The sequence below is a fragment of the Volvox carteri genome (assembly GCF_000143455.1).
Source record: "Volvox carteri f. nagariensis unplaced genomic scaffold VOLCAscaffold_22, whole genome shotgun sequence".
Lineage (NCBI taxonomy): Eukaryota > Viridiplantae > Chlorophyta > Chlorophyceae > Chlamydomonadales > Volvocaceae > Volvox > Volvox carteri.
Window position 1 is genome coordinate 1,358,347 of NW_003307565.1, and position 26,349 is coordinate 1,384,695.

Below are 26,349 nucleotides of genomic sequence, written 5' to 3' on the forward strand. Positions count from 1 at the left end.
CCCGGGGGGTGACCGCAGGTGACGGGTATGTTGCTGTCCGCTCTGTGCCGGGGGGCTCGGGGGGTGTCTGGCTGGCTGGCGGGGTGCGAGCTGCTGCTTGAGGAGGGGGCGGCGGAGGCGGCACTGGATGCGTCCAAGGAGGTGAGGAGGGGGCGGGGAGGGGTCAAGGAGGTCCTTGAGGTGGGACACGTTCGACGTCACTGGAGCGCTTCTTTGATTTCCCCCCACCTCCCACCTTCGGACTTCGGACGCCTCTCGGCAGTTCAGATTTGATTGCCTTGCTTTTTTGATTTCCCACTTCGCCTGCCTGTCTGTTTGTCTGTCTGCATGTCTGCCTGTATGTCTGTCTGTTTGTATGTCTATTTTCTCCCTCCCTCCCTCCTTCCTTCCCTCCCTCCCTCCCCTCTTCAGGGTCTCAAGTACGTGGCCCACAGGGACCTGGTGGGCAAGGAGAGGCTGGCGGGGGCGGCGCTGCTGCTCAGGCTGCTGGCGGGGCTGGCGCTGCTGCGACTGAGGAAGCTGGAAGAGGCGCAGGTGAGCAGGAAAACGTGGGGGGCCGGGGCGGGGGGAGAGGCGGAGGAAGGGGAGTCTCTTAGTCCTTTTTCTCGCACCAGCGAGCCATGCCGGGGCCGGGTTTATGGGTCCTCGCTTTGGTGTCCCTCACCCTCTCACTCACTTACCCACCCACTCACCAACCAACCACCCTCAGTCCTACCTACCCACATTCGCCCGCTCCCCTCCCTTCCCCCCTCCCTCTCCCCTTCCCTCCCCTCCCCTCGCCTCCAGTTGCTGCTGGAGGGTTTGGCTCACGGTGTGAGTGAGGGCCACGTGGCTTCTGGGGAGCTGGCGGGAATACCGCCTGTCAATATATGCCAGCAGGGGAAGAGGTGAGGGGGGCTGGAGTGGAAGGGAGGGATAAGGGAGATGGGGCATGGGGTGTGGTGGTGTATGGGTGCGGCGATATAAGTGGTGGTGATGTATGTCCCGCGAACACGAATACAAATTGGTATTCCGCTCCCGATTTTTATTTCCAAACCAGGCTCCTAGCCCACGTGGCTGTGGCCCGCGGTGATGTGGCGGGCGCCCGCCACCGGTACGAGGAGCTGGTTGGCGGTCAGTTGATGGGTCGCAGTGCGGCGCCCCTGGAGGCTTGGGTGCATGGAGAGCTGGGGATGATACTGCTGCGGCAGGGGCCCGCGGTAGTTGAGGTACGGCAAAGCAGGGGAGGTTTCGGGGCTGGATTGGGTGGGTTGGGTGTGTTGTAGGAAAGGGTTAGGGGGGCGTTGATGGACAGGTGGGCAGCGGTTTGTTCTCCCATAAACAGGGCCCCCTTAGGATCCATGCAAGGGAAGTAAGAATATCCCTGCCCTGCCCTGCCCCAATCTGCCCGCCAGGGTGCCCGTTTCCATCTACAATCTGCTCTGGCGGCGCTACAGCCAGCCCTGGACGCCGCCGCCGCCGCCGCCGCATCCCCTGCCGCCACCGCGCTGCTACAGCTCCAACAAGAGGCCGCCACTTACCAGCTGCATCTGGCTCTCGCACTGGGGATCAAGGGCGGAGGCCGTCTGCAGTCCGACGACGGTACGGATGCCGCTAGCGGTACCGGCAGCGGCGGCACGGACGCAGCGGCAGCGGCGGCGGCGGCGGCGGCTACAGCGGGCCCTTCCCTGGAGCCGTACCGTTCCGACTGTCGTGAGCTATTGCTGTCGGCGGCGGCGGTGCCGGGGCCGCTGCAGGCGGCGGCGTTCACATGGCTGGGGCACTGGTACGGCAGGGCTTCGGAGCCCAGTGACGAGCTCAAGGCCCGGCGATGCTACCAGCGCGCGCTGGCTCTAGATCCGACCCAGGTGCGCGGTGGGCGGGTGCGTGGGTGCGTGGGTGTGTTCGGTACCTTTTTGTTATTTTGGTGACATGGTGGTAATGAGGCGGGCTTCAGTAAGGGGGGGAGTTGAGGGGCGTGGGGTGGCCCGCTGCTGTCGCTGCTCTTACTGCTACTGCTACTGCTACTGCTACTGCTACTGCTACTGCTACTGCTATCATTATGGCGTTGGTTGTTGCTGTTACTGTTGATGCTACTGCTACAGCTACAGCTACTGCTACAGCTGGTTTTGTTAGGGTGGTACTAAACTTTTGGGGGCGCCAAAGGGACCCGAGCACTTGTTGGTGGGGGCCCCCTGGTCACTTCCCCCTTTTAGTGGCCGCGTGTGAATATGATGAAGAGTATGGTACAACTTCTACACCGGTACGGTGCGGTACGGTATGGTACGACAGGCTGAGGCGGGAGAGGCCCTCGTGGCGGCGCTCCATGCCGCTGGCCGCTCCGATACCGCCGTACAGCTGTGCGAGGAGATGAGAGCCCGAGCTCTCGCTGGCGGCGGCGGCGGCGGCACCGCGGCAGCGGCTGGCGGCGGCGGCGGCCTGTGCGGCCCCGCCTCGCTGTTCCTCGTCCACCCGAGGCTGCTGCCCGCTGTCGCTGCTGCTACATCTGCGACCGCTGCTGCTGCTGCTGCTGGCTCTGGCGGTGCTGGATGGGCCCTTCGTAGTTTGGCGCGGCTCCAGCGGGATGGTGGGTCCAACGAAGCGGCAGTGGCCAATTACCAGGTGGGTTCTCCGCTGTGTGGGCCCTATGTGTGGGCCCTATGTGTGGTCCCTATGTGTGTGCCCTATGTGTGTGCCCTATGTGGGGGCCCTATGTGGGGGCCCTATGTGGGGGCCCTATGTGTGGGCCCTATGTGTGGGCCCTATGTCCCTAAATGGATCCTTTGTAACTCCTTCCTTGCTTGGCTAGCTCTTGATGCCCCTCCCTCCCCCATTCGCAAGATTACGCAGATACCAGCACTGGTCAGTAAATATTTTCCTGATGCAGCATTTATATCTTCTCCCGGACTACCCGTCTATCTTTGGTATATCTGCTCCATTCGCCGGTGGTTCGTCTTACTCTCCCTCCCTCCAACACCCCGTTATGCGCCCCCTACTTCCCACGGTACCTGCCCGCGAGTAACTAACTCGTACCAACTACGACCTACCTACCTACCTGTCCTAACTACCAACCCCCCGGCGCTTTGGACTCAGCCGGCAGTTGTTGTTTTCCCATCTTGACTTGGCGTCATCTTGGTAATCTATTCGCGGCACTACGCGTCGCTCGGCCTCACCTCTCCCTCACTCCCCATCAAACCCCCATAACCAAAACCCCTTACCCCACCTCTCACTCCCCCACCCCACCGCAGGCGGCAATCCGGTTGGAGCCAGCCGACTCTGAGCTTTGGGAGGGGCTGGCGGCAGCCTACCAGGCTCTGGATCGCCACACGGCGGCGCTCAAGGTGGGCGGGGTGGAGGGGTTGCAGGAGGGCGGGGTGGAGGGGCTGGAGGCGTGGCTGGCGGGAGGAGGGGAAGTGGTGGAGGATGAATGGCTGGCGGAAGGGGGCGGCGGCGGCGGCGGCGGCGGCGAGGGGGCAGTGGGGGACGCGCAGGATGTGATGGCGGCGGCGACGGCGGCGTCAGAGGGTGGGAGGCGAGCTGGGACGGCGCTGGGGGGCCAGAGGGGATATGTCGCGGGTCAGGGTGAGGGTGAGGAAGGGGGGAACGAGAAAGGGGAGGGGCTGGAGGGTGGCAACGGTGGGAGAGGGGACGGCAAGCAGCCGCTGCCAGTGACCCGTGGGTCAGTGTCTGCCTTGGCAGGCGAGCCGTTTGCTCCGTCATCGTAACTGTTGGTTGATTGGTTGCTCCCTGGGAGAGGGCTAAACGTTTTGGGTAATGGGACGCCGCTCAGAACGACGGCTGATGATGTCAGCAGCCGTACAGACGGGGATGTGTCTGACGATTCTGCTGTTGCTGCTGCTACACCCGATTCTACTTTTTATGCATGTACATAATGCTCCGTCGTACAATATCACCAGGGCAATAATCGGCACACGCAAACATCCGTTCTGCGTATTCTTCTGGATTTTCATTACATCGTATGTCCGTACAATTCGTTGTACTGCCGGACAGTCTGAGGTACCGTACTCACATTCAAATATCCCAAATAATGTACGATAGCGCACCATTAGGCTCATCACTTCATGTCACGTCACTTCACTTCATACCACGCGACATCACTTCAATTATATTCCTTGTTGCGTGCTTTTTTTTACAATAAAGATATCTTAACGGCTGATATGCCTTCTGGCAGCCAGTGTAGAATACATTTTCCTTCCACCCGACGTGGCTCCCTGTCAAAAAGAAAGCTGCTGCTGAGCTGGCATGGAGACTGAAGATTGTGAAACTTTCATTCTCAAGCGCTCGGATAGTCCTGCTGTTGGGCATTTCGCGTTCGTTTTCGCTTTCTATTTTTTCCATTTTAGATTACTACTACCACTGCTACTACTACCGCCGCAATGTGTTTTTCCAGGTTGCAGGCGGAAGCTTCTTGTCATGTTGTTGTTGCTGCTGCTGTTGTTGTTTTCGTGGATTGAGGTATTTTTGTAAGGGCCATGTACGGTTCAAGGTGTACGGCAGCGTTAGGGAGCCGTGTCCGGCATTCTGCGGTTAAGGGAGGGGGATGCTCATGGGGGCCTTTTGGGGATTGCTGAGGACTGCTAGTTGTTGGCTTGGATAGTTGTGAATTGCAATGTCCCCGGTAGCAGTCCCTCTGTTTGCCGTGATGTAGGTAAGTCTTCGCTCCGAAGCCCTGAACCTCATGTTTGGTCGGGACGCCTCATGTGCAAGTGCAAGTGTATGTGTGCGCATGTGTGTTTTGCTGTCCTTTCGCCATCCCTCCTCCCTCTCCGTGCTCTCCCCTCCTCCTCCCCCCGCTCCCCCGCCTCCCCACGAGACCTCCACCGCCTCCTCGCATGTGCCGTACACCGCCGCCTGGGGAATCACCTCCCTTAAACACTGTCCGCGAGCCGTCAGGTACGGCAAGATGGGATGTCGTACTGAATGAAATCCAGGTCCACAACCCGCCGGTCGTTGGATGTTTTTGGCGTGGTGAGGGGATATATCCGATGGGAAGTGTTTCGGCGGGAAGGTTTACTTGGGGAATATGTTCGTACCCGTGTCTACGTACGGTCTGGCGTACGGTTGTACATATTCGTTGCTCTGCCTAGATTCGAGTCTGGAAAGGAGAGCAGAAGCAGCTGGAAAGCATGTAAGATGTGGGGCTGGAAGTTGAGCGCGCGTTGGCCACAATGCTGGAGTCGAGTCGAGTTGACAGTCTGGCGATGTCGTACAAAATGTCGAATACACTTTGGGCAGCGCACGCCACGTACACTCAGTCACCACACTCACATTTTTGCACACGGAGATTTATCTGACGGGTCTGTGTACAAGGCGATTTCGTTCAATTACTAAATGACGACTCTCCTCTCTATTGAAGACCTAGAGTATAGCTTAAAAGCCATTGTCTTTCCTTGTCTTGGATCAGTCCATTTGCTCTTAAGGGCCGTCTTTTGCCGCGGTCACGAATTTGTGCTTATCTAGATTTCTACGGTGGCACTTGAGCTAGGAGGAAAAATACTGTTATGTTAGTTATCTTTCACGTATGTATTTTGTCGCGAATACGGTGGCTTTATTTTTTTTGCGCAAAGTTTTTGTCTACAGTGTTTTAGGAAGGATCGTTCTTTAGTGCAGCTTCATGGCGTTCCTTCGTGGCGATGTATTTTCGTCATTTTGTGTTTAGTCGTTTGTTTTCTACTACCCAGGGCAACCCCCCGTCTGAGAATGCCCTGCTCATTCTTGCCGTACTCATGCCGTACGACTTGTTGTTCCCTTGTTCTTTTCTCCCTGCTTATGCCCCGCTTTCCTGCAATACAGTCGTACGGCCGTGCCCTGGAGCTGTCCCCCGGCCGCCTGTTCAGCCGCATGCAGGCGGCGGCGCTGCATTACCAAATGGGCGACATGCCGGCGGCGCTGTCGTACTACCGTAAAGCGCTGGCGGCGGCGCCAGGCAACGCCGCGGGTCTGCTCGGGTGCGGTGAGGTACTGCTGGCGCAGGCAGCGCTGGCGGCGCGGATGGGCGCCGCCGCGGCGGCGGCAGCTGAGTTGGCGGAGGCAGCGGAGCTGGCGGCGCGCGCGACGGCGCAGTACGGCAACCTACAGGTACGGTCTCGTGGTGGTGGTGAGGTCCTTTGACCTGGGGGCTAGATCATCGTTCTGTTGAAGCGGTGCCATCGTCCCGGAGCGGTAGCGTCCTGGCCGTCTTCTTGACACTGCCGCTCTTCAGGTCAGACCAAGTAGATCTGCCCCGCCAGCAGCTCGAAGACGGTACGGAAAGGACTCGGCGGAGAGGAGTTGTGTGATGCATCATCAAGCCAATGCACATTTCCGGATTTTTGTAGAGTTCGATTGCCTGATGGATTTCAGGCTGGCTGGAAGCTGCTGGGTGACGTCCGGATGCAGCACGCTGCTGTACCGACCCTGGAGAGCGTGGTCGCGACCCGTGGGTCAGCGACGGCACCGTCCGGCTGCGGCAGCGGCGGCGGCGCCGCTGCTGTCCAGGCTGGCCTGGCGGCGGCGCGGGACCGTCTGTCCCAGTTGCGGTTGGCGCGGCGGGCTTACGCTGCGGCAGTGCATTTGGACCCACGGGTCGCTGGGCTGTGGGGCGATTTGGGGATGTCGTACCATCTGCAGTTGGAGCTTGAAGGCCAGCACCCCGGCTTGGCAGCTGATGCCCAGGTAAAACATTAGTACAGTGCTAAAAAGTTCATTTGGCGGATTATGGTCAAGATTAATCTTATGGATGAGGGTTCCTAATATGTTGTTTTGCCATTGATATTGCAGCATGTTTGACAAATTTTCGCAATATTCATCCAATAATTAAGTTAGTTAATCCTTAATTAATTCTTAATAATTCTAAAGTTAATTAATCCCTAATTAATCCTTAAAGGAATTTTAAGTCCCTTCGCTCTTTCACATCACCCCGCTCTCAGCATCCCGTCGCCCCCCGTTGTCCGACTGCCATCTTACACCATTCTTCTCTCAGACGAGTGGACTGAGGGCCTCCTCGCACCGGGGCCCCCCCCGGGCTCTGGCTCTGGATCTGGCGCGAGGTGGTCTCCGGATCGATCCCACATCCGACTGGCTATGGAGCTGCTCCGGAACCATTGCTGCAGCCGCAGCCGCAGATTCGCCCGCCATGGCCGCCGTCGCCGAGTACTGCTACAGCCGCGCGCTACAGCTAAACCCGCGTCGTGCGCCAATGTGGGCGGCGCTGGGGCGGCTGTACGCGGCACATGGAGAGGGCGGCCTGGCAAGCAGGTACACGACTTCGCCCAGTATCGCATATATAAACATGCTTTAAACAATTATTTTGACATTTTTATATTATCATGGTTTTGTTATCGTCATCGCAGTTGTCCATGTCGTCTTCCGCCTCCTGCTTGTGGGTGTGGATGCACCTTTGACCAGGTTGTTCTCTTTTCATCATGCTATCCTTCTCACCCTCCTCTTTTTACTTCCTCTCACTTTCTTCCTCTTCTTACATCCCCCCTGCCAAATGATTTGCATCCGTCTGTTGCTCTCAGGTGCTTCGATGCAGCTCGGAGCCACGAGCCCACCTCCATTGCCGTCTGGGAAGCCATGGGCGATGCAGCACTGCGCAGAGCAGCAGCAACCGCAGGGGGAGGAGGAGGAGGGAGTCTGGCTGGCGGTGTCACCACGGCCGCGTGGCGCGACGCGGCAGACGCGTACGAGCATGCACAGCTGCTAGGTGGCGACGTGGAGTCGAGGCTGGGCTTCGTCCTAGGTGCGGGCACTGGGTGCGGGTAGCCCATTGGGTTTTTGCCGTACATAGGGCCCGAGGAGATGCCCGCGTTCCGTTCTCTATATATGTTGTCGGGCATCGATTCCCCTCTGGTACCCTTTGGGCGGCGACGACAATAATATGATATGTGTGGTTGAAGTTGCCGTACTTGTTGAGCTCTACAAATTGTCGTACTTGTTGAGCTCCTTGTTGTGTGAGAGGTTCGACCAAGGCCCTATTATTATCAAGGGGCCTAATGCGGTGGAAGGGCCCCACCGCTCAGAATTCTTGTTGATAAACTTGCGCAAAAAAGTTTTAGTGTGTAATTACAACGTGGATAAATACACATGTGTATAAAGCTACTTACGTCCTTCCGCAGGAAGCCTGGTTACCAGGGATAGGGGCAAGTACGGCGCCGCCGCCGCCGCCGCCGCCCCAGCAGCACCCGCCGCGGACAGCGGCACCGTACTTGCCGCCGCCACCAAAGCTGTCGCCGCGCATCCGCTGCTGGCGTCAGCACACTACTCCAGGGGACTGGCTTTGGAGGCGCGGGGCGACTATGCGTCTGCCGTACAGGTACGACACTTGCTACTTCTGTCTCGATGCTGCTCGCAAGTCTCGATAACCCGCGAAGGTATTTTACTGTTTACTAATTACTGTTAAACTAACCGCTGGCCGTCACAACCGTCACAACCGTCATAACCGCGACTGATAATTTACCGCCAGGCGCTCGAAACCGCGCTGGTACTTTTGGACGAGTGTAGTGGAGAGTCTCTCAATCAGCAGCAGCGGTCGGAGTCGTGTTCCGCCCCGTCAATCCTTCCCTTCGACCCACGGGTCGCTCCGACGGTCCGCGTAGCTGTCCAGCTAGACCTGGCGCGTGTGCTCGCAGCAGCTGGGAGCAGCAAAGAGGCCATCGCGTTGTACGACACGCTTCGTCAACAGGGCGCCGTACGGCCCGACGATTTCGGAGCTGCGCTGTCGTACGCTGCGGCACTGCAGCAGGTGTGCTGGGCTAGAGCTTCCCCGGGATGTCCTCCCACTTGGGGATCTGAGAAGATGTGTGCATGCAGCCGTTACGGTGTGAAGCGGCGGCGGGTTATTATGAGTTTATGACGCATTAGAAGATCCGGGAGGAGACGGGGGACCATACTGGGGGGAAGGTCGACTTTTTCAATGCATAGATTTAGAGCTCCCATTAGCCTGTAAATCGGTATGTCAGTATGTCAATAAGGGGGGAAATGCCATCATACACACTGGGATAGAAATACCCATGGGAGCCCCTCTTAACCTGGCCTCTTGCATCGGCCGTACTTCTCCGTCGTCGTACACGTCTTGTGCTGCTTCAGGCCGGTCGGTCATCGGAAGCACTGTCGCACCTGATCGCCGTACTTTCCAACGCCGCCGTGCCGCCGCAACTTCGCGTCGTCGCCGCTACCGCCGCCGTACGGATCCACATTGCGTCGCGGCGGTGGGACGAGGCGTACGGCATCGTCCTAACGGTATTGGCGGACCTGCCGGAGGAGGGCCCTGTCGTCGCCGCGGCCTCCACCGGCGGCGAAAGCGCAGCGGAAGCTGCCGCCAAGCTTTGGCGGGTCTTGTTAGCAGGTGAGGAAGGAGGCAACTGCCAAGCCTGGAAGCCAAAACTCGGTGCAGCACTCGCTCGGAGGTTGTAAATTGCGCCATATTTTTATCAGCTGCACATATTATAAGCTACTGCTCTTATTTTATTGTCACATCGGATGTTAAAGAAATGTAAATACGACATGGAAATGGAAACGTCCATGGCCCCCTCCCCGGCTTTTACGGACACACCCGCACTTGTGTGCGGAACTTGTAACTTGTAACTTGTTATGGAAATGGGAATGGCTATTTTTTCCTTTTTGACATATGTAAGGAAATCTTCGTCCAGTGCTTGGCTCGGGCCCTAACCAACATCATCATCATCTTTGACGTGTGTGTGTGTGTTTTGTTGTTGTACGACAGGATTGGTGACCGCGGGAGCCCCCGAGCTAGAGGCTCAGATGCTAACTGCGATGCGCCAGTGGACCTCGGGCCGAGGGGACCTGGATACGGCAAAGGTACGGCAGCTGTACAAGGCTTGGCATGTTCTCGCCGTGTGGCTCCTTTTGTGGTGGCACGATTCGGCACCGCCATTTTTCGTGCCACGAGCTTCACGAGCATCTGGTGCACCACTATTCGGAACCCACCCCAGCAGTTTTTTTAAAAGAGGGCGCCAATGATTTCGCAGATTTCCCCGTATTGGTGGATGGCTGTCTCCGACCCACTCCAGGGGGAGAGCCGTTTACGTTTCTCCCTGCTCTCCAGCTTGAGATTTTCCAGCTGCTTTGTGACCTGTGTGGGATTATTACCCGTCATTGTGTTTAGCTCAAGTGTTGAGCGCTGTTGAGCGCTTCATTGTAGCTCTTGCTGTACTAAAGCATCACCACAAATCGTACTGCGCCGTACTGTCCTGTCCTCCAATTTGTGCTTTTGTTGCATGCAGCACGAGTGCCGTGTCCATGAATTGCTGAGTGCCAAGCACCGAGCAGCCGGCGCCGCCACCGCCGCGCTTCGCCAGGCCGCTCGTGCCGTACGTGCTTGCCCGTACGACAGGGCTGCCTGGGCTTTACTATCGCATACTGCCGTACAAGCCTTTGGCCCGCGGCATGCTGTTCTCGCAGCGCGCGCGGCGCCGCGGGACAAGGCGCGGCACGCAGCGGCGGTGGCGGACGAGAACGAGGCGCCGAGCCTGACGGCGCCGCCGGGTGCAGCGCCGCTGACGCCGTCGGCGGCGGCAGCACACGCCGCAGGAGTAACAGCAGCGGCCGCCGCCGCCGCCGCCGCTGCCAAGGGCAGCGCCGGCGCGACTGGGACCATGTTGATGCCGGCGTTACGGGAGGCAGCGGCGCGGATGCGTCGTGTCGTACATGCTCAGCCGTACGAAACGTCGGCCTGGTATTTATGTGCGCTGACGGAGCTCCAGGTGGGCAGCGATACAGTGTGTACGGATATGGGGATTGTACGTCAAAGGCATGGCACGCACACGTCGCCGATGGGCGGCAGAAACGTCAAAACAAACCTTAAAACGCAGCAGGTGGTGGTAAAACGTGCGACGTGCTTTTGCCGCTCTTCTTGTTGCTTTCCTTTGCCTCTTTCCGTCCGTCCATACAACTTCCCCACCGCCATATGACAAACCGGAACTCCCACCTCTACGGCCGCCGCACAGCATGCCATTGCATCCGGAGGCCAGGTACGACTTTATCGCAGCGCCGCTGTGGCGGCGCGTGCCGCCGCCACCAAGGCCAAGACGGACCTTGCCGCGTTGCCGACGGAGCCGCCGCCGGCGACGGCGGCGGCTGCGCCGCCGCCGTCTCCGGGGCTACGGCCTCCGCCCGGACTTCCTCCCGTATTGGCGCTGGCGATGTCCGCACAAGCGGGTAGGGAAAAAGAATCGAGGGTTCTGGGTAGTACGGCAGAGCAGGCTGCGTGTACGGCACTACTGCTCGGGGATGTGTAGGTATGTTCTCGCTGTTTTCGACAACGATTACGGGTAAGGGGGTTTCTCAGGGTCAGGAGGGTCAGGAGGGTCAGGGGAACCCAGGGGTTAGGAGACTCAGGTTGCCGCTCTCATGCGCCGCAGCGGCCGTTGTCATTATCGGTTGATCTTTCTTTTCGCGTTTAAAACCCTTCAATTTCTATTGACTCCTTCCCCCCTTTCCCCTCCTCCCATCTCGGCCCTGATGCCCTCACACGATGATGACACGACGGGTACCTCGGATCCTCGGATGCGGTTCCTGGAACGCGCGCTGCACACACCAACATGATGGCGACGGCGGCGGCGGCGGTGGCGGTGGCGGTGGCGGCGGTGGTGGTGGTGATGCCGTACAGCGCGCGCGCATGCAGCGGATGTGGACCCACGGGTCGTTGCGCTCCGTGCCCAACGTGCCGCTCTTGCTGACGTGTGCGTGCGCTCACTGGCTGTGCTCAGTGAGTGCCGGCTGCAGCTGCAACTGCGGGGCCACGACGGCGGCGGCGGCGGCGGCGGCGGGGGCGGATGTGCCGCCGTACGGAGTGGCGCTCGTGAGGCTGCCGAGGAGGCGCTCCGGTGAGACTGGGGGAAGACCGGTGGCGATGGTCATGATGGCGGTGTTCTTGGTGTTGGTGCCAGTGAGTTTTTGTCGTTTAGGGCGGGTCTCAATTTATTCTAACCTAAGTAACAAAGTTGCTATTAGGGTTGTCGTAATTTTTATTACCTTGTAAGGCGCTGGGGGGCCCTTCGCCCGCCCAAACCCCCCCCCCATAAGTCACGACTCCCCTCGTCGACCCCAAGAGAGTCCCACACTGAGTTTGCGCGTTTTTTTCGTTCGTGTGTGCACTCTTCGTGCACATGCGTAGATAGGTATGGCACTGTTTACTGTGAGCAGTAAGTAAAATCGACCGAGCAAAGGCCCCAAGCAAGCAACCGCATAGCAAATCACAGGCCGTCACCCGCCGCGAGTCATTGCCTTGTGCGTGCTTGGCTATGTGAGGACCGGTAACACATGCTGCTTTATGCCGCGTTGACTCACGGGCGTGACCTTCTTGCGGCCCCTCGTATCTATCCTGTGATTGCAAATACTAACGGGCGGAGAGCCTTTGTGCGCGAGATCCTATTCAGGTTTGCAGTGCGCACAGAACATGCCGCCAAACACGCTAGCGTTATTACTTTAGTATAGCTGTAGTAGTTGTAGGTTTGCATGGTGTTTAGACAGAGGCCACCCTATCACTATCAGAGAGCAAAAACTTTGAGAATTCCTTCACAATGTTCCTTTTCCCCTCCACCATGTATTCCTTGTATCCCGTTTCGCTTCCTTCGCCCTCTCTCGCGCCACTCTCCGCCTCGCTTCCTCCTGTCCTTCGTCGCCGTCCTCCTTGCTTCCTCGTCCCCCTCCCCCTCCCCCGCATTCTTCTCCTTCTCCTCCTTCCTTTTCGCCGTCATCGTCGCTGCCTTCGCCCTTTTATTTTTCTTCTTCTTCCTCTCGTTCGGCTGGCTCATCTACCCACTGGCTGCTGCTGCTGCTGCTGGTTCGCAGCGTTGCGACCTCCCATGGTGATGGTGTCGACTCCTCACCCGCACACCGCCAGATGGCTCGACTGCACGTGGCCACGGTAGGGGTGTGCGTGTGTGCGCCTGTCTTTGTGTGTGTGTGTATATGTATGTATATATGGTCTGTTATGTTCGTAGTATGTAGTTAGTGCGGGTTTGGAAAAGAAATCATCTGGCCCTGCAGGCGGTCTGAATTGCATTTTTTGCGGTCTCCTTAATGTTGTTAATATCATCATTTGGGCTCCCCTGCGAGGACGAGGGGATAAGCACGCACGTGTACGGCACCCCTGTCGTTAATCCACGGTCATGTTCGTGTTTCAGGAATATCTCAGGAATCAGGAATCGAATTCGTTCGTTTATGATGTGGTTTTCTTGTCGGCTGCGGGACATGTACATACGTACATACAATCATGCAGGGTGACATGCAGCTGGCCAATGCAGCCTACGATCAAGCCTGTCGTGCTGCTGCTGCGGCTGCAGCTAGCAGCAGTAGCAGCCGCTGTAGCTCTGGAGCAGTCCCCAGCTATGAGCTACTGCCTGCCTTGGAATGGGCGGCGGTGCGGGCGGCGGCAGGCGATACGGCGGGAGCGGCGACTCAGCTTCTCTCAGCAGCACGCAGCGGCGGCGACGACGGCGCCGCCGCTGCTACTGCCGTACCGTCGCGTCCTGCCACTGCTCTGGCGGACGTGGCTTTTGTCCAGTGGATGCTGGTCATGTTGCAGCTTGGGGAGGTGGAGGCGGCGCGTGCGGCCGCTGCGGAGGCGGCAGCGGGGGGCCCGGCGGCGGTGTGGCGGCGGCAACCGTCGCCGGGTTTGCGCTCGGCAGCGTATGCCGTACAGGCCGCAGCGGCGCTGGTGCAGGCGGCGCTGGTGCAGGCGGCGACGGCGGCGGGGACGGAGGACACCACTACAGCATCTGCAGCCGTCCGAAAGAAGCATCTTCTGGAGGCACGGTACGTGCCCGATCATACAAGGTGTTCCAGCAAAATACTATTCCCTTCCTGTGACCTTTTTAAATAATATGAATCCGGGAATTTATTGTTATATGTATTTTTGCTAGTTTTATAAAAATATAGTATAAATGTTTATATATTTTTTTAAGTAGCTCAAGGGTCTGTAAGCGCGACGCGTAGCAAGGAAAAACTCATCTGATTCTGAAGCCGCAACATGGGAAAATCGGGGTAGTGGGTACACTAATAACATTACCGATGTCTGTGTGTGTGATTTTTTTTTGTGTGTGAGTGTGTGATTTTATTTTTGTGTGTGATTTTGTGTGTGTGTGTGTGTGTGTGTGCGCACACATGCCTTGTGCTGGCATACCTTGCGTCGTTCATATGTGTGTATTCAGAGGAGCAACATTTGTATGATGACAGTATTTCGGTCGGCAGTGGAGATTGTACGACAGTGTGACGATTTGAGTCAATGGGGAAAGGAAGAGTTCCCAGGGAGATTAAGGAGGGCTCCTGCCTGCGCGCCTGCTACAGTACGACTCCTGTCGTACAATGCATGCTTTGCGATAATGTGATATGGCCAGTTGGGTGATAATGGAATGACTCTTCTTGACTGAATGGTGCCGCGGACGCCTGATGGGTGCCAGGTGGGCTGCTCGGGAGGCACTCAAGCCGCTGAGCCTGGAGCGACCCGCGGGTCAGTTGGGTCACCGCAGAAGCGCACCGCCGCCAGGTCCGTCGGGACCCGCCGCGGCGCTGGCGGCGGCGCTACTTGGCTGGGCTGAATCTGGACTGGGCAAGGAGGAAGCTGCCCGTGAACTTCAGGCGCAGGTATGTGCCAGAGAGAGTGTGCGTGTGTCTGTGTGTGTATGTGTATGTGTATGTGTATGTGTATGATTATTACATATTGATCCGGGCCTGACACTGGCCAAGGGCACCTAACCGTATCCCAACGGGAACGTGTGCATGTGTGCACGTGTGCATGTGTGCACGTGTGCATGTGTGCATGTGTGTGTGCATGTGTATCAACACTGGGCATGTGTATCACGGGATTTCGACATCCGTCGATCGGTACTTTTCTGAAGTCGCGATACAACACTATATATATGTGTGTGTGGTGCTGCGGCGGCGGTGCTATTTGTGCTGCCGTTCGTATTCAGTAATTACCTGCTTTCCCCTTTTGATCTCAGGAACTTCTATTACTGGTACTACCCACATATTTTATGTTGTGTACGCAATTCGTAGGACGGATACGCAATTCGTAGGACGGGTATTGGTATGTCAATTGCAGCCAATCGGCATAGCGGTATACCCTGATGCTATTGGCTCTATTCAATTCGCAGGCGCGGAGGCTGTGGCCGGACCAGTCTGAGCAGCCTGTGGAAGTTCTTTTGGCGAGGGCGGCAACGGGGACAGCGACGGCGAATAAAGAGAGGAGTCCTTCTGCTGCTCCGTTCTCCTCGCATCCCTTCCTTGCCGATGGCGGCAGTGGCAGCGGCGGCAGTGACGGCGGCTCCCTAGCCACACGCGTTCATGTCCCGCTCTGCTTCACCGCCCCTGCGGCTGCGGTTCATTGCAGGCCATGGGCGTTTGTGGACGCGTGGGGCAGCATGGCGGCCGCAGCTCGGGCGCGGTGAACTGCAGTGGGGCGGTTGCCGTTTAGGAAGTAGGCGAATTGCAAGAGCGTGTAGAGGAACAGACGGGGCGGGAGGTGGGGACGCAGCGGCCTAGGCCAGTGTGCTCATAGCCTAGCTAAAAGGCAGACAACTTTCGGGAGCTGTGGGACGGGACCTGAAAAGCCCTGTCGCAGCTATATACCATTGCTTCACGGAAAGCCCGTTTTGCCGGGAGAGGTGATGACGGTGACTGGCCAAACAGACTTCATTGTTGGTGGTTTTGCCGGACCGGAGTCCACGCCTCCAGGACCAAAAGCGCATAACGGCCTGTACGTGCCTTTTACAACTGGTGCGATATTGGCCTGACTTGAGCGTGGCCTTTACATGCAGAGAAAATACTGCAGGCAGCCAGCCAGCCAGCCAGCCAGCGTGTCCCCTTTCCGGTGCAGCAAGTAGTATGGCCCGGCACTAGGCCTTTTTGTACCTCGAATCTCTTTCCCTTCCTAAGCTATTGAAGTTTATCCCGGTAACTAACTTTCGGTCGGTCGGTGAACCCCCGGCTATTGGGTCGTTATGTCGGATACCCTACCGGCCAGTTACCGAAGCGACCAGTTACCGACCGGTCTGGTAGGGTCTGGCGAAGCAAGGAACATCCGCATGATCTCTATAAAGGCACTTGACGACAAATGCAGAGGAGCAACAGCCTTCCCACCCATTGACCAACAACTTGTCGCCAGGCTTGCAGCGGCATACATAACAGCCAATTCTATGCAAGCCAACCTTCATGTTTCTAGTTGCTTTTTCCAGGATGCGAATTAACGAGCGAAGATGCAAGGTGGACAAGGTTCTCTTCTTTATAACCAAAAAGTGGAAAGTTTTACAAATGTTGAAGTCATTAAAACTACTTTTGGGCCGAGTCGTGTATGAACGAATACACGCAATCCTCGGGCTTTGTTGAAGATCGTTGAGATTTCGTTCAAATCGTTGGGGCAACGGTAACCCCTTAACTTGGGCAGCTCCGCCGAGTTCCGCACTGAAACAGCACTGGAAAACAAGGTTGCCATAACTATGTTTTAGATTAACCAGAAAGTCATCAGTGCATAACGCATAAACACAACACAAACGACTTGCGCATCTAAGTGGTGGGCATGTATCGCTTTCCTTGGTGGAATTGTCGTTTACAACCATAAACTTGCATACAAGCTTTGCTGAATAGTACCTAAGCACTGTTTGCGGCAAGCTCGGAATTTTTGCGAAAGCTGAACGAGTAGGTTTCGGGGCGGCTGGCGTAGGCGACGGAGTCAATTTTGCAAGCCTTCAGCAAGTTGTGTTACGATACCTGCATGGCCCTTCTGATGCTGGCACCTTTATACTATGAATAATGTAAACGGGATTTCTTGCTGACAAGGCCAGTCGACACAGATGTTTATTGATACGATACCCTGTTGAAGGATGTTTGAAGCGCAAGTGGCATACTATCTCAACAAGTACTTAGGGCAGTACCTACAAGGTTTAGATGCTGACTCTTTGCGCATTTCGGTTTGGCGCGGCGATGTGGAGCTTCGAAACTTGTCGTTGCGGCCAGAGGCTCTTCAGGATCTTGATCTGCCTGTTACGGTCAAGGCAGGCCTCCTTGGGCGGCTGACCCTCAAGGTCCGGCTGCCGGTCTTCCGTTCGCAGCTGTAAAGCCCTTACATGAGCTTGCGCCTGTCCCTGCCTCCTCATAGTTGCACAACGTTGGAGACGTTATCGTGCTTGTGCTAAGCCAAGATTCATCGCATCCTTACCCTTCTAAAAGTAATTGAGCATAGGAGTTGTCGTGCTCCTTGGGTCCATCCTTGGGGGAGCTGCAGAGTTTCAGCTAGTCGCCCACAACTCAGTTGACACGGAGCAACTCCTGTTTCCCAACGCATCCTCTCACAGCTAAAGATCTCTACCCATCTCCCCGTGTCGAGTGGCTCGAAAACCAAAATTTGTCGAATTTGCACAGTGCGGCTGGCTTGGCGCAATCCCCTCTAGTCATTCGATTCCAGGGACGAGAAAGTTTAGGGAGACAGCTATGGTCAAACTCCCTGCAAACCTGTCCTCTTCTGCGGCAGGTCCCCTGGACAGCGCTAGGCCGTGAGCCGGTGGTTGTGGAGTTTGACCGACTCTACATCCTGGCATGCCCCAAAGACCAGACCCCCGGACAGGCGACCCAGGTGGACCGGGAAGCCGGGACGGGCGGGTTCTTTGGTGGTGGAAAGAGACCGACCAGGAGGTTGCGTGCGTCTCAGCGTGCTGAGGACTGGAAACCGAATCGATACTTTTTTTGTGTATGTGTGCATTATATGCTTATGGATGTCGGGTGGAAGGACCTGTTAGGCTAGGGATGGTCGGCAGACTAGGCGAGATGCGGAGCGCCAGGGCTTGGAAGCTAAGCTAAGTAGTTTGTAGGTGACCCACAAGCCTGGAATCCCAGATCTGGGTCTGGAATTTTCTGCAATTTTGGATCTGGAATTTTGCATTTTGGACCCTAATCGATCCAATGATAAATCGGGACGTTGGCATTTGCGCAACAACTGAGTGCTTACTTGGGGCCAAGAGTGGAGAGCTGAAGCGGGGGCGGATGCAGCGAGAATGGAAATGTGGAAAGCTCGGCAGACATTCCAGATCGGGCTCCAAGTGTTGGTCTTTGTTAACAATAGGGTTTCAAGCAAGGACATGTGTATGAATGTGTGTATGTCGCGTATGCAGGAGTTATAGAAGTACGTAGGGTGGGAAGGGTGAATTAATGCGATGTCGGTGGGTAGCCGGCATGAATCATCCCTCACCTTTATCTAGTCCAACGTCCTACCCACCTCTCTCTGACCCACCTCTCTCTGACCCACCTACCATTCTAACGTTCAGGTGAATGTGTCCCAGTACGAGGCGGATGTGGCGGCGGGGGAGCTCGAGGCCAAGCGGAGGAGGGTGATGGAGGCGGAGACGCAGTGGCTGCAGGTGTGTGCGTGTGCGTGCGTGTGTGTGCGTGTGTGTGCGTGTGTGTCTGTGTGTGTGTGTCTGTGTGTGTCTCTCAGTTTATGTGGGGAGGAGGACGCGGTGGAGCGAGTGAGGTAGGGGCGCTGCTACCCTACCCCCTGCTGCTGCCGCCTCTGCCGCTGCTGCTGCTGCTGCTGCTGCTGCTCATATCCCTCCTCTGCTTCCATGAGATCATTTTCAAAAGACCGACCTATCCGATTACAGCGATCGATCCCTTGTATGTGTGTGTGTGTGTGTGTGCGGTGTATCACGTGTTTCACACACCAACCCCCGGTGACCCTGCACCCCGCAAACCTCAGCTCTGCTGTAAGGCGCGCTCCGACGGGGAGGCGTGTAGACACACACACCACACACGCGGGGTTTATCAGCTCGTTCTCCTGGTAAAGCTACGCTACGCTTTTGCCATCTCTCCCCACCCCTTCAGCCCCCCTTCTCACTCGCTTCTACGTCAACGTCTGGTACACTCTTGCCCTGGCAGCAGCTTCACTCGCTCGTGGTTCGCCTTTTCCCCCCGGTCAGCCAGTCAGCTCCTCTCCATGGCTCAGTTCCACATAACATCCACCACGGCTGCACGTACCCGCCACTTCTCATCTGCGCTCGCCCCCAGTCGCTCGGGTTATGTTCAGGTGTATTGTTTCTCTTTTCCTTAACCCCCCTTCCCCCACACGGCCCCCTCTCGACCCCCCACTACCCACGCTCAGGAGTTGCAAGCCAAGTTAATCCTTAAGGCACAACAGCAGCAGCAACAACAACAGCAGCAGCAGCAGGTATCGAGTGACGGCAAGGCTGGCGGCGACACCAAGGGCAAGAGCAAGAGCCGCGGCGGTGGAGGGTTGTTTCACCTCAATCTCACCGCCCTCATTCACACTATCTTAGGGAACCTGCAGCTGCGTCTCACCAACGTGCATATACGGTAGGTATAGCGCGGGTTATTGCGCTGCGTTTGGCCCCCTCGCCCCCTATGCCTGGAATGTCCTTCTATCCGTGGCAGCAGCTTCACTCGTCTGTGGTTCGTCTTTCCACCACCCCTTTTCCAACCCCCCCCACCCGCCCCTCTGGCCCTCCCTTGAGGGGCGTGCACTAGCTCTGCCACCTGTCCCCTTGGCTGCCTGTCGAGCGCGGGTTCAGTTGGCCGTAGGTAGTTAAGGGAGTTGTAAATCTTACCATGGTTTTGACCACATAACGATATAACGGTAACGGTAGCGGCCACACCTTTTGGCTCGAACTGGGTCACGAATCTGCCACCTGAAGGAGGTGCATTTGGGCGTTCCTTTAGCGGACAGTGCTTCATGTACGGTGTGTGTACGGTTATATCATTTCCTTCTCATCTGCTGCTTCGTTCATGTTCGAAATCATTTTCTGATACCACATAATTTTGGCTACTCCGCGTCATCGCTATCCATTAATCTTTCCCCACACACATACAAACATACACACACATGTACACTCTTATCTCCCCCACGCCTCCTCCCCACTCGCCATCCAGCTACGAGGACAGCTCCAGTCTTCCCGGTGGTCAGCGACTGGCGGGTGGCATCTTGCTGGGCGGCGTGTCCGCCCACACCGTGGACGAGACCGGCCGGGAGGCCTTCATCACCAACGACGTACTCAACCTGTTGAGGAAGGTAGGCCGGCGTGTATGGCGCTCGTGTAGGCCACCGGTGGTGGCCCAGGACACGTACCGGGCTAGCAGAGGTAGTGAACTGGAGATGTGTGAACACAGCTGCTGCCACCTTTCCTTCCAGGCCCCCGGCCGCTTTGGACAGTTTACTCTATAGTATCCTGGGGGCCATATCACCCGGGATCTGCAGCTGCATCCACCGATCGGTTTTTTTTTGAAAAGTCGTGAAAGATATAACGACTCTCCACTTTCTCGCATATGGTTCCCAGAGCCCCCGCCCACCCCCCCAGCCATTGTATCATCCCGAGGTCGCCGCCTTCAAGGACGCCTTTTACTAGTCAGTTCTGCTTCTTGTACACTCTTTCCATGGCAGCAGCTTCACTCGTTCACGTGGTTCGTCCTTTCTTCCCCCCACCCCCCCCACCCCGGGGTCCCCAAACAGGCGGTGGTTCTTCAGGAGCTGGGTGTATACTTCGATATGGGCTCGCCCTTCCTGGAGGCGCCCCGGGACTGGTCGGCCTTGATGGCCAGAGAGTGGGACCTGCTCTTCTCGCCAGCAAGACACGCACCCGGCAGTGGTGATGGTGGCAGTGGTGGTGATGGTGGCAATGGTGGTCCGCACTACCGCCACCACTACCTGTTGCTGCCCATCAGCGGGCAAATGAACTATGTGCGCAGGTACGCGAACGCATACGCCTCCACTATCTGTTACGGGTCATTAGGATTAGATATTACGTTCTGTTCTGTATGTGTGTGTGTGTTGGGGGGGAAGGGAGTGAAGGGAGCCGCTTGTTGTTTATCTTCTTCAGAGATCCCCCTGCCGCCAGGCTAGGATCATCCATGTCACCAGGACTTCGCCTAGGATGCCAACCAGGGTTCTTCTGGGCAGGTGGTTTGCGTGTGTGGAGCGTTCCTGGGTGGCGTGTTTCATACAGGCCAACTCCAATCCAACTCCCGTGCAAACTTGGTGATCCATGTCATCCCGTCCATCTTGCTTCCTACACTTTTCTATGTTTTCGCGATGTTTAAGTCATTTCGGTTTAGGGTACTCAATTTGTACTTAGGGTTGTTACGTACCTCGGGTTTTACTCAGCACAAACCTACTTTGCAATTTGTGGTGTTTTTTGTGTTGTCTTTTTGTGTTTACCCCTGGAGCAGGTCCGCAAAGGTTCTCCTGGCTGACACCAGCAGCGCTGGTGGCGGCGGCGGCGGCGGCAGCGGCGGCGGCGGCGGCGGCGGGCGACCCCCTAGGCAGGAGGGTCGGATCGCGCTGCGTGCGGTATCGCTGGCACTGAGCCGGGATCAGTACGTGGGCGCGCGGGCACTGCTGGAGACGCTGGACAGCTACACGGCAAATGCGCCGTACAGGGTCATGCGGCCCCAATGCAGGCCAGCGCCGGGTAAGGGGGGCGAGAGACACGCGAGGGAAAAGGGCGGCGGGGTAGGGGTAATTTGGACCACAGAAACCAGAACCATAGGGGTTTTGGAGATGAAATTGCAGTAATTTACGACTACAACCCAGGTACCCAACCCACCCTGGGTGCAGGTGCTGCCGCACGTGTCTGGTGGCGTTACGCGTTCCTTGCTGTACGGAAGCAGCTGCGGCTGCAACGCGGCGGCAGCTGCAGCTGGTCTCAGCTCCAGACCGCATGCCGGTTGCGGAAGAAGTACGTGCCGGCATATGCGAGGTGCCTCATGGCGGCGTCGGCGGCGTCGACAAGTACTGCAGCCAGCGGCCGGAGCGGCGGCGGCGGCGGCGGCGGGAGTTCTCGGTCGCCGGAGCGGCAGCCGCCGGCGTCGGCGATGGCGTCGGCAGGTGGCCTCGGCGGGGACGCAACGATTGCAGAAATGGACGCTCAACTTCCGGAGGGGACCATTCTACTGTTCAGGTGGGAAACACTGTCTGGAGGTTACGACGAACCACTGACGATTGAAGCAGATACCAGCGATAGCAGGAGGGAAGGGTAAAGTAGAGTGGCAGAGTGGTTAGCAGAGGTTATGGAAGATGACGAGACGACGCAGGTAGGTAGGTAGATAGGCGATGACTGGGAATGGTGCGATGTGAGCGGAGGGTAAAGCAACCTCATCTTCCAGCTCTCCTGTCCTCGATGCGACAGCGTTGTGTCCTCGTTGGGCGCCTGCACAGCCCTCACCCAGCGTTTCTTTGCTTTCCATCCGCTTCCTCGACTGCGCATGCACAGGCGTATGGCTCACGCCATGGCGCAGTCCCAAAGACCTGCGACAACAGGAGGAGGGGTGCAGGGTCAGCCCGCCGTGGCGGCTGGCGCAGCGGCACCAGCCGCCAGCACCAGCACCAGCAGCGGCGGCTGGGTGGGTTGGTTGATGGGCTCCAGGCGTACTGCCGCAGCTGCATCGGCGGCCACTGCGGTTGGGGGAGGCGGTAAGGGGGACGCCGCTGCCGCTGCCGCCGCCGCCGCCGCCGCCGCCGCCGCTCCAGCCGCCACTGTCACTGTCAGTGGCAGCACTGCCGTTTCGGCTTCCGCCGTTGGTACCGCAACGGCTGCGAGCCTCACTCCCGAGGAATGGGACCGCCTGCAACAGCTACTGCACCAGGTAGGCATCGAACCCTGTCTCCCACACTTTTGAATATGAGTCCTACCCACCCCGCTTCCCGAAGTCCGTTGGCCCCTCCACCCCGGACAAAGCCCCTCTTCCTCCCTTTCTATGTTTCGATGTCCGTACATTCGTGCATGCGTACTGGACACAGCGGCGATGTCCGGACCTGAAAGGTTCCTGGCAGGCGGCGTGTCCGCATGCCCCCTGCTACCCCCCCCCTGTTCCTGGTTAGTTCCCGGTTTCCTTTGTATCGTTGCTTAGCCCTGAAACCTACCATTCGACCTACCAGCTTGCCTACCTACCTAACTACCTACGTACCTAACTACCCACGTATCTAACTACCTAACTACCTATGAAACGATTGTACCAATAAAATGTGCAGCAGGAGGATGCTGACCAGGACGAGGAGGAGGAGGAGGAAGTGGAGCCGGGGGCGACCGGTGGCGGTGGCGGCGACCACCCGTACTGCCTGACGGCTTTGTTGGAGGTGGCGGTGGAGCGGTGCTCCCTGGAGCTGGGGATGTCGGCAGCGGACGGCGTGCAGCCGCTCATATCCGCATCTATGCAGGTGTTTTGTAGTCCATGTATGCATGCATGCGTGTGCTGGGGGGGGGGAGAAAGAGGAGAGAGTGTTCCCCGGCTTTGGGAATGTGCTCCTTACCTTTCCCATGGGGACCCAACGTGCAGTACTGCATTCTTTTTTCTCCGTAACGAAACCTCGTTTTTGGCTTTTTTTGGCATTTTTGCGCCTTCGTTCCGCTCATTTTGTGTTTCCTTCTTGGGCAGGCAGTTCCCGGTTTCTTAAATGTTTTGTAATGAAAAAGATGCAGTGAGGACGTATAAACCTGAGTGATTTAATTGTCACTATTTCAACTGGTGGATGAACGCACACGTGTGAACCAGGTAGCACGCTCTCTGCTCTTCTCTCCTAACCCCTGGTGTCAAAATCCTAAACTTGGTTCCATAGGCGGTGGGTCTTCGAGTGCTCCGCTACCCGCAAACGCTAGGCGTCAGTCTACGGGTCGGCTGGGCGGGTCTGGACTCGCCCCAGGGCATGCTGCTCTGCACCGGGCAACTCCAAAACAACTCCCCTCAACAAGAGCTCGCGTACGGTACGACCCTGCCAGCCATCAGCGGCGGCGGCAGCGGCAGTGGAGGAGGAGGCGGAGATAGCGGCCGGCCGCGGATGTCTGTCAAGGAGCTGAAGGGGGAGGGCAAGGGCGTCTCTGGCGGCAAGGGTGGTAGTGAATCACGGCCTGGCACGCCGTCCATGCCGGCGGCGGTGATTACCGGGTCATCTGTTGGTGGTGGTGATGCGGGCGGCGATGGTAGTGGTGATGACAGCTACCAGCCTACGTGCGCCTTTATGCTGGACTTCGTACGGCGGCCCCAGGTAGGCCGTACCCAGTACGGCAGGCGGGCCGTAGTCATGCCTTCAAGTCTAGACTTCGAGTTCGCCGTAGATGGGGACCAGCCATTTTTGCGCATTTATGTACTCGTATTAATTTTCCTGCATCTTCTTTGGTTTTTTCTGATGAGAAAAGGCCATATGTATATATCAGTAATTACGGGGCCTTAGGGTTTCGTTCCTTTCCTCGCTGCCGTCGCACCTCTTTGATCATCTACCGCGATCCCATCCCATGTTTTCCTACCCAACTAACCTAACGAATAACCAACCACCCAATCGACAACCGCCCCTGTTGCGCCACTTGCCTATGTGCCCTTACCCTGCAGGATGGCTCCGCAGATGCCACGTTGTCCGTACGACTGGCCCCCAGCTATGTGACGTACAACGCAGCGGCAGTGGCGGCGGTGGGTGCATTCTTCTCCAGCAGCCAACAGATTGGCCAGCTGGGCAATCTGCAGGTGCGTTTCGGTCCTTTACGCGCATGCGCATGTGTACAATCATCCATCACAGCCATCACACCCCATCACATACCCCGCGCCACGTCACGTCACGTCAGCCATGCCCATCCCCATCTGTGGGGGCACAGGCCGCGGCGGCCGTTGTCTTTCCAACCCCACTGCAACAATCTCCCTTACAGGCCCATGTATCGCACTTACATACATACATGTATACATCTTACTCGGAGGGGTTCATCCCCCGCCCGGCACTGCTATAGTACCTCAGACCCCAGCTCCGCCTTTCCCTGTCTCGGTCGGAATGGGGGGCCCCGTTACAGCCCTTCACCGACCTCCTCTTCTCTCCTCTGCCTCCCGTTCCTCCCCTTCCCTTCCCACCCTTTCGGACTTTGGACGCGTTCCGGCCGTTCATTTCTGATTACCCCGCATTTCTGATTCCCTCCCTCCCCCCACGTTCTTGGGACGCCGGCAGTTGGCTCTCTTGAAGAATAGCAATAGGACATCTTTTACTTCAAACGTGTAGAATAGCAGGACGTCCTTTACTGAAGGCGGTGGCAATTGCAGCTCAATCCTCTTTCCCTGACCTCCTCAATCCTCTCTTCTCCCGGTTGCTCCTTGCCTTTGTGCGCGCCAACCTTTCACCCAACGCACCCGCCCGCTCCTCCTCCCCCCCCCCCAGGCCCAGGCGGCGGCCCGGGTGCAGCGGCTCCAGCGGCTGGCCCAGGTCAGGTTGCGGGCGCTGTCCCGGGAGCGGCCCAAGATGGTGCTGAGGGTGGTCATGCACGCGCCCAAGGTCGCCCTGCCGGATGACAAGGTGGGTTTTGGCACGGGGGCCGGGCGGGTGGGTAGGGTAGGGTAGGGTTCTTATTATAAACAGGTACAAGGTAGTTAATTGCTGTCCAGGAAAACACGCAATGTAAAGGATTTAAAGGTTAAAACTTTTAGGTTTAAAGGTTTAGGGGTCTCAATTTGGGTCTTGCTCTTAATTGTTGCACTGTGCTGCTGTTGGTTTTCTCGTTGGTGGTCCGCTGACTTGGCTGCCCTCCTTTCATAGGGCCGCGGGACTCTGCTGCTAGATCTGGGCTGCTTTTCTCTTAGCTCGTCCACGCCGAAGGCTCAGGGCCTTGTGCCCAGCAGTGACGAGGCCTCCCTGTACGAATGCTTCAACTTCGGGATCCAACGTGTCGAGGCGGCGCTGGTAGGCGGACGGTTCGCCTGGCCCGCCACGAGCCCACAGCTGCCAGCGGCGCTGGAGGAGGTGGCGGGAGGGGCCGTCGCCGCCTCCGCCGCCGCAGCCTCCGCTGCCGCCGTTGCCGCCGCGACATTTGCGCTGCTGGGGCCGCTGCCAGCAGGCCCTGACGCCAGGGAGGATCGCCGCGGCGGTCGCGGCGCCGGCGGCGGCGGCGGTGGCGGGAGTACGGCGCCGTTGGGCCTGGCGTTTGTGGCTGCGCTAGCAAAGGAGGGGCCGGTGGCGGCAGATGAACTACCGCCTGAAGGCACTCACGACTCGGGCGAGCCCCCAGCGGCGGCGTCGTCGCGGTCGCCGGCAGCGGCCACGCCACCAGCGCCGGAGCTGTGCTACGAAAGCCACGATGACGATGACAGCGACGGCGGCAGCAGCCTTGTGGAGCTTGTACGGCATATCGCAGGGAAGGATGAGACGTCGTCGTCGCCACCCGTTGTGGTGACGCTGCTACCCAGATTTGGCGCGCAGGCGGAACTGCAGGTGGCGGCGGCTCAAGATCCACGGCTACCTGCCGTACGACTTCGCGTCGTGGCGTCGCCGCTGCGTGTGGAGTTCAGCCCCTGGCGTTATCATCGCCTCATGGCGGTCATAGGCAGCTTGACGGCCAGCGGCAGCCACGGCGGTGCGACGGCGGCGGCGGGGGCGGC

At 57.8% G+C, this 26,349-nt stretch overlaps 2 protein-coding genes across 2 annotated transcripts in view; both read left to right on the forward strand.

The window, feature by feature from the left end:
- The window catches only part of VOLCADRAFT_91745 (uncharacterized protein), a gene marked incomplete at both ends in the record, with an annotated part of 21,852 nt that extends 6,431 nt beyond the window's left edge, over window positions 1-15,421 (forward strand). Inside the window, 23 exons of the mRNA XM_002951134.1 lie at window positions 19-141; window positions 412-534; window positions 787-887; window positions 1,040-1,208; window positions 1,395-1,847; window positions 2,338-2,601; window positions 3,228-3,658; window positions 4,814-4,931; window positions 5,794-6,078; window positions 6,478-6,654; window positions 6,962-7,236; window positions 7,503-7,723; window positions 8,100-8,296; window positions 8,447-8,725; window positions 9,070-9,328; window positions 9,707-9,801; window positions 10,227-10,706; window positions 10,950-11,160; window positions 11,712-11,890; window positions 12,848-12,871; window positions 13,226-13,761; window positions 14,406-14,589; window positions 15,338-15,421. Of these exons, the coding sequence (XP_002951180.1) occupies window positions 19-141; window positions 412-534; window positions 787-887; window positions 1,040-1,208; window positions 1,395-1,847; window positions 2,338-2,601; window positions 3,228-3,658; window positions 4,814-4,931; window positions 5,794-6,078; window positions 6,478-6,654; window positions 6,962-7,236; window positions 7,503-7,723; window positions 8,100-8,296; window positions 8,447-8,725; window positions 9,070-9,328; window positions 9,707-9,801; window positions 10,227-10,706; window positions 10,950-11,160; window positions 11,712-11,890; window positions 12,848-12,871; window positions 13,226-13,761; window positions 14,406-14,589; window positions 15,338-15,421 (5,268 nt within the window). The remainder of the gene's footprint in view (window positions 1-18; window positions 142-411; window positions 535-786; window positions 888-1,039; window positions 1,209-1,394; window positions 1,848-2,337; window positions 2,602-3,227; window positions 3,659-4,813; window positions 4,932-5,793; window positions 6,079-6,477; window positions 6,655-6,961; window positions 7,237-7,502; window positions 7,724-8,099; window positions 8,297-8,446; window positions 8,726-9,069; window positions 9,329-9,706; window positions 9,802-10,226; window positions 10,707-10,949; window positions 11,161-11,711; window positions 11,891-12,847; window positions 12,872-13,225; window positions 13,762-14,405; window positions 14,590-15,337) is intronic.
- Window positions 15,422-16,730: 1,309 nt separating this feature from the next.
- VOLCADRAFT_105023 (uncharacterized protein) overlaps window positions 16,731-26,349 on the forward strand; it is a gene marked incomplete at its 3' end in the record, with an annotated part of 45,611 nt that continues 35,992 nt past the window's right edge. The window contains exons 1-16 of the mRNA XM_002951135.1: window positions 16,731-17,027; window positions 17,474-17,575; window positions 18,264-18,356; window positions 18,434-18,469; window positions 18,820-18,909; window positions 19,097-19,308; window positions 19,882-20,020; window positions 20,459-20,694; window positions 21,175-21,416; window positions 21,563-21,905; window positions 22,218-22,347; window positions 22,976-23,161; window positions 23,561-23,986; window positions 24,328-24,459; window positions 25,136-25,270; window positions 25,511-26,324. Of these exons, the coding sequence (XP_002951181.1) occupies window positions 16,827-17,027; window positions 17,474-17,575; window positions 18,264-18,356; window positions 18,434-18,469; window positions 18,820-18,909; window positions 19,097-19,308; window positions 19,882-20,020; window positions 20,459-20,694; window positions 21,175-21,416; window positions 21,563-21,905; window positions 22,218-22,347; window positions 22,976-23,161; window positions 23,561-23,986; window positions 24,328-24,459; window positions 25,136-25,270; window positions 25,511-26,324 (3,517 nt within the window). The 5' untranslated portion in view covers window positions 16,731-16,826. The remainder of the gene's footprint in view (window positions 17,028-17,473; window positions 17,576-18,263; window positions 18,357-18,433; window positions 18,470-18,819; window positions 18,910-19,096; window positions 19,309-19,881; window positions 20,021-20,458; window positions 20,695-21,174; window positions 21,417-21,562; window positions 21,906-22,217; window positions 22,348-22,975; window positions 23,162-23,560; window positions 23,987-24,327; window positions 24,460-25,135; window positions 25,271-25,510; window positions 26,325-26,349) is intronic.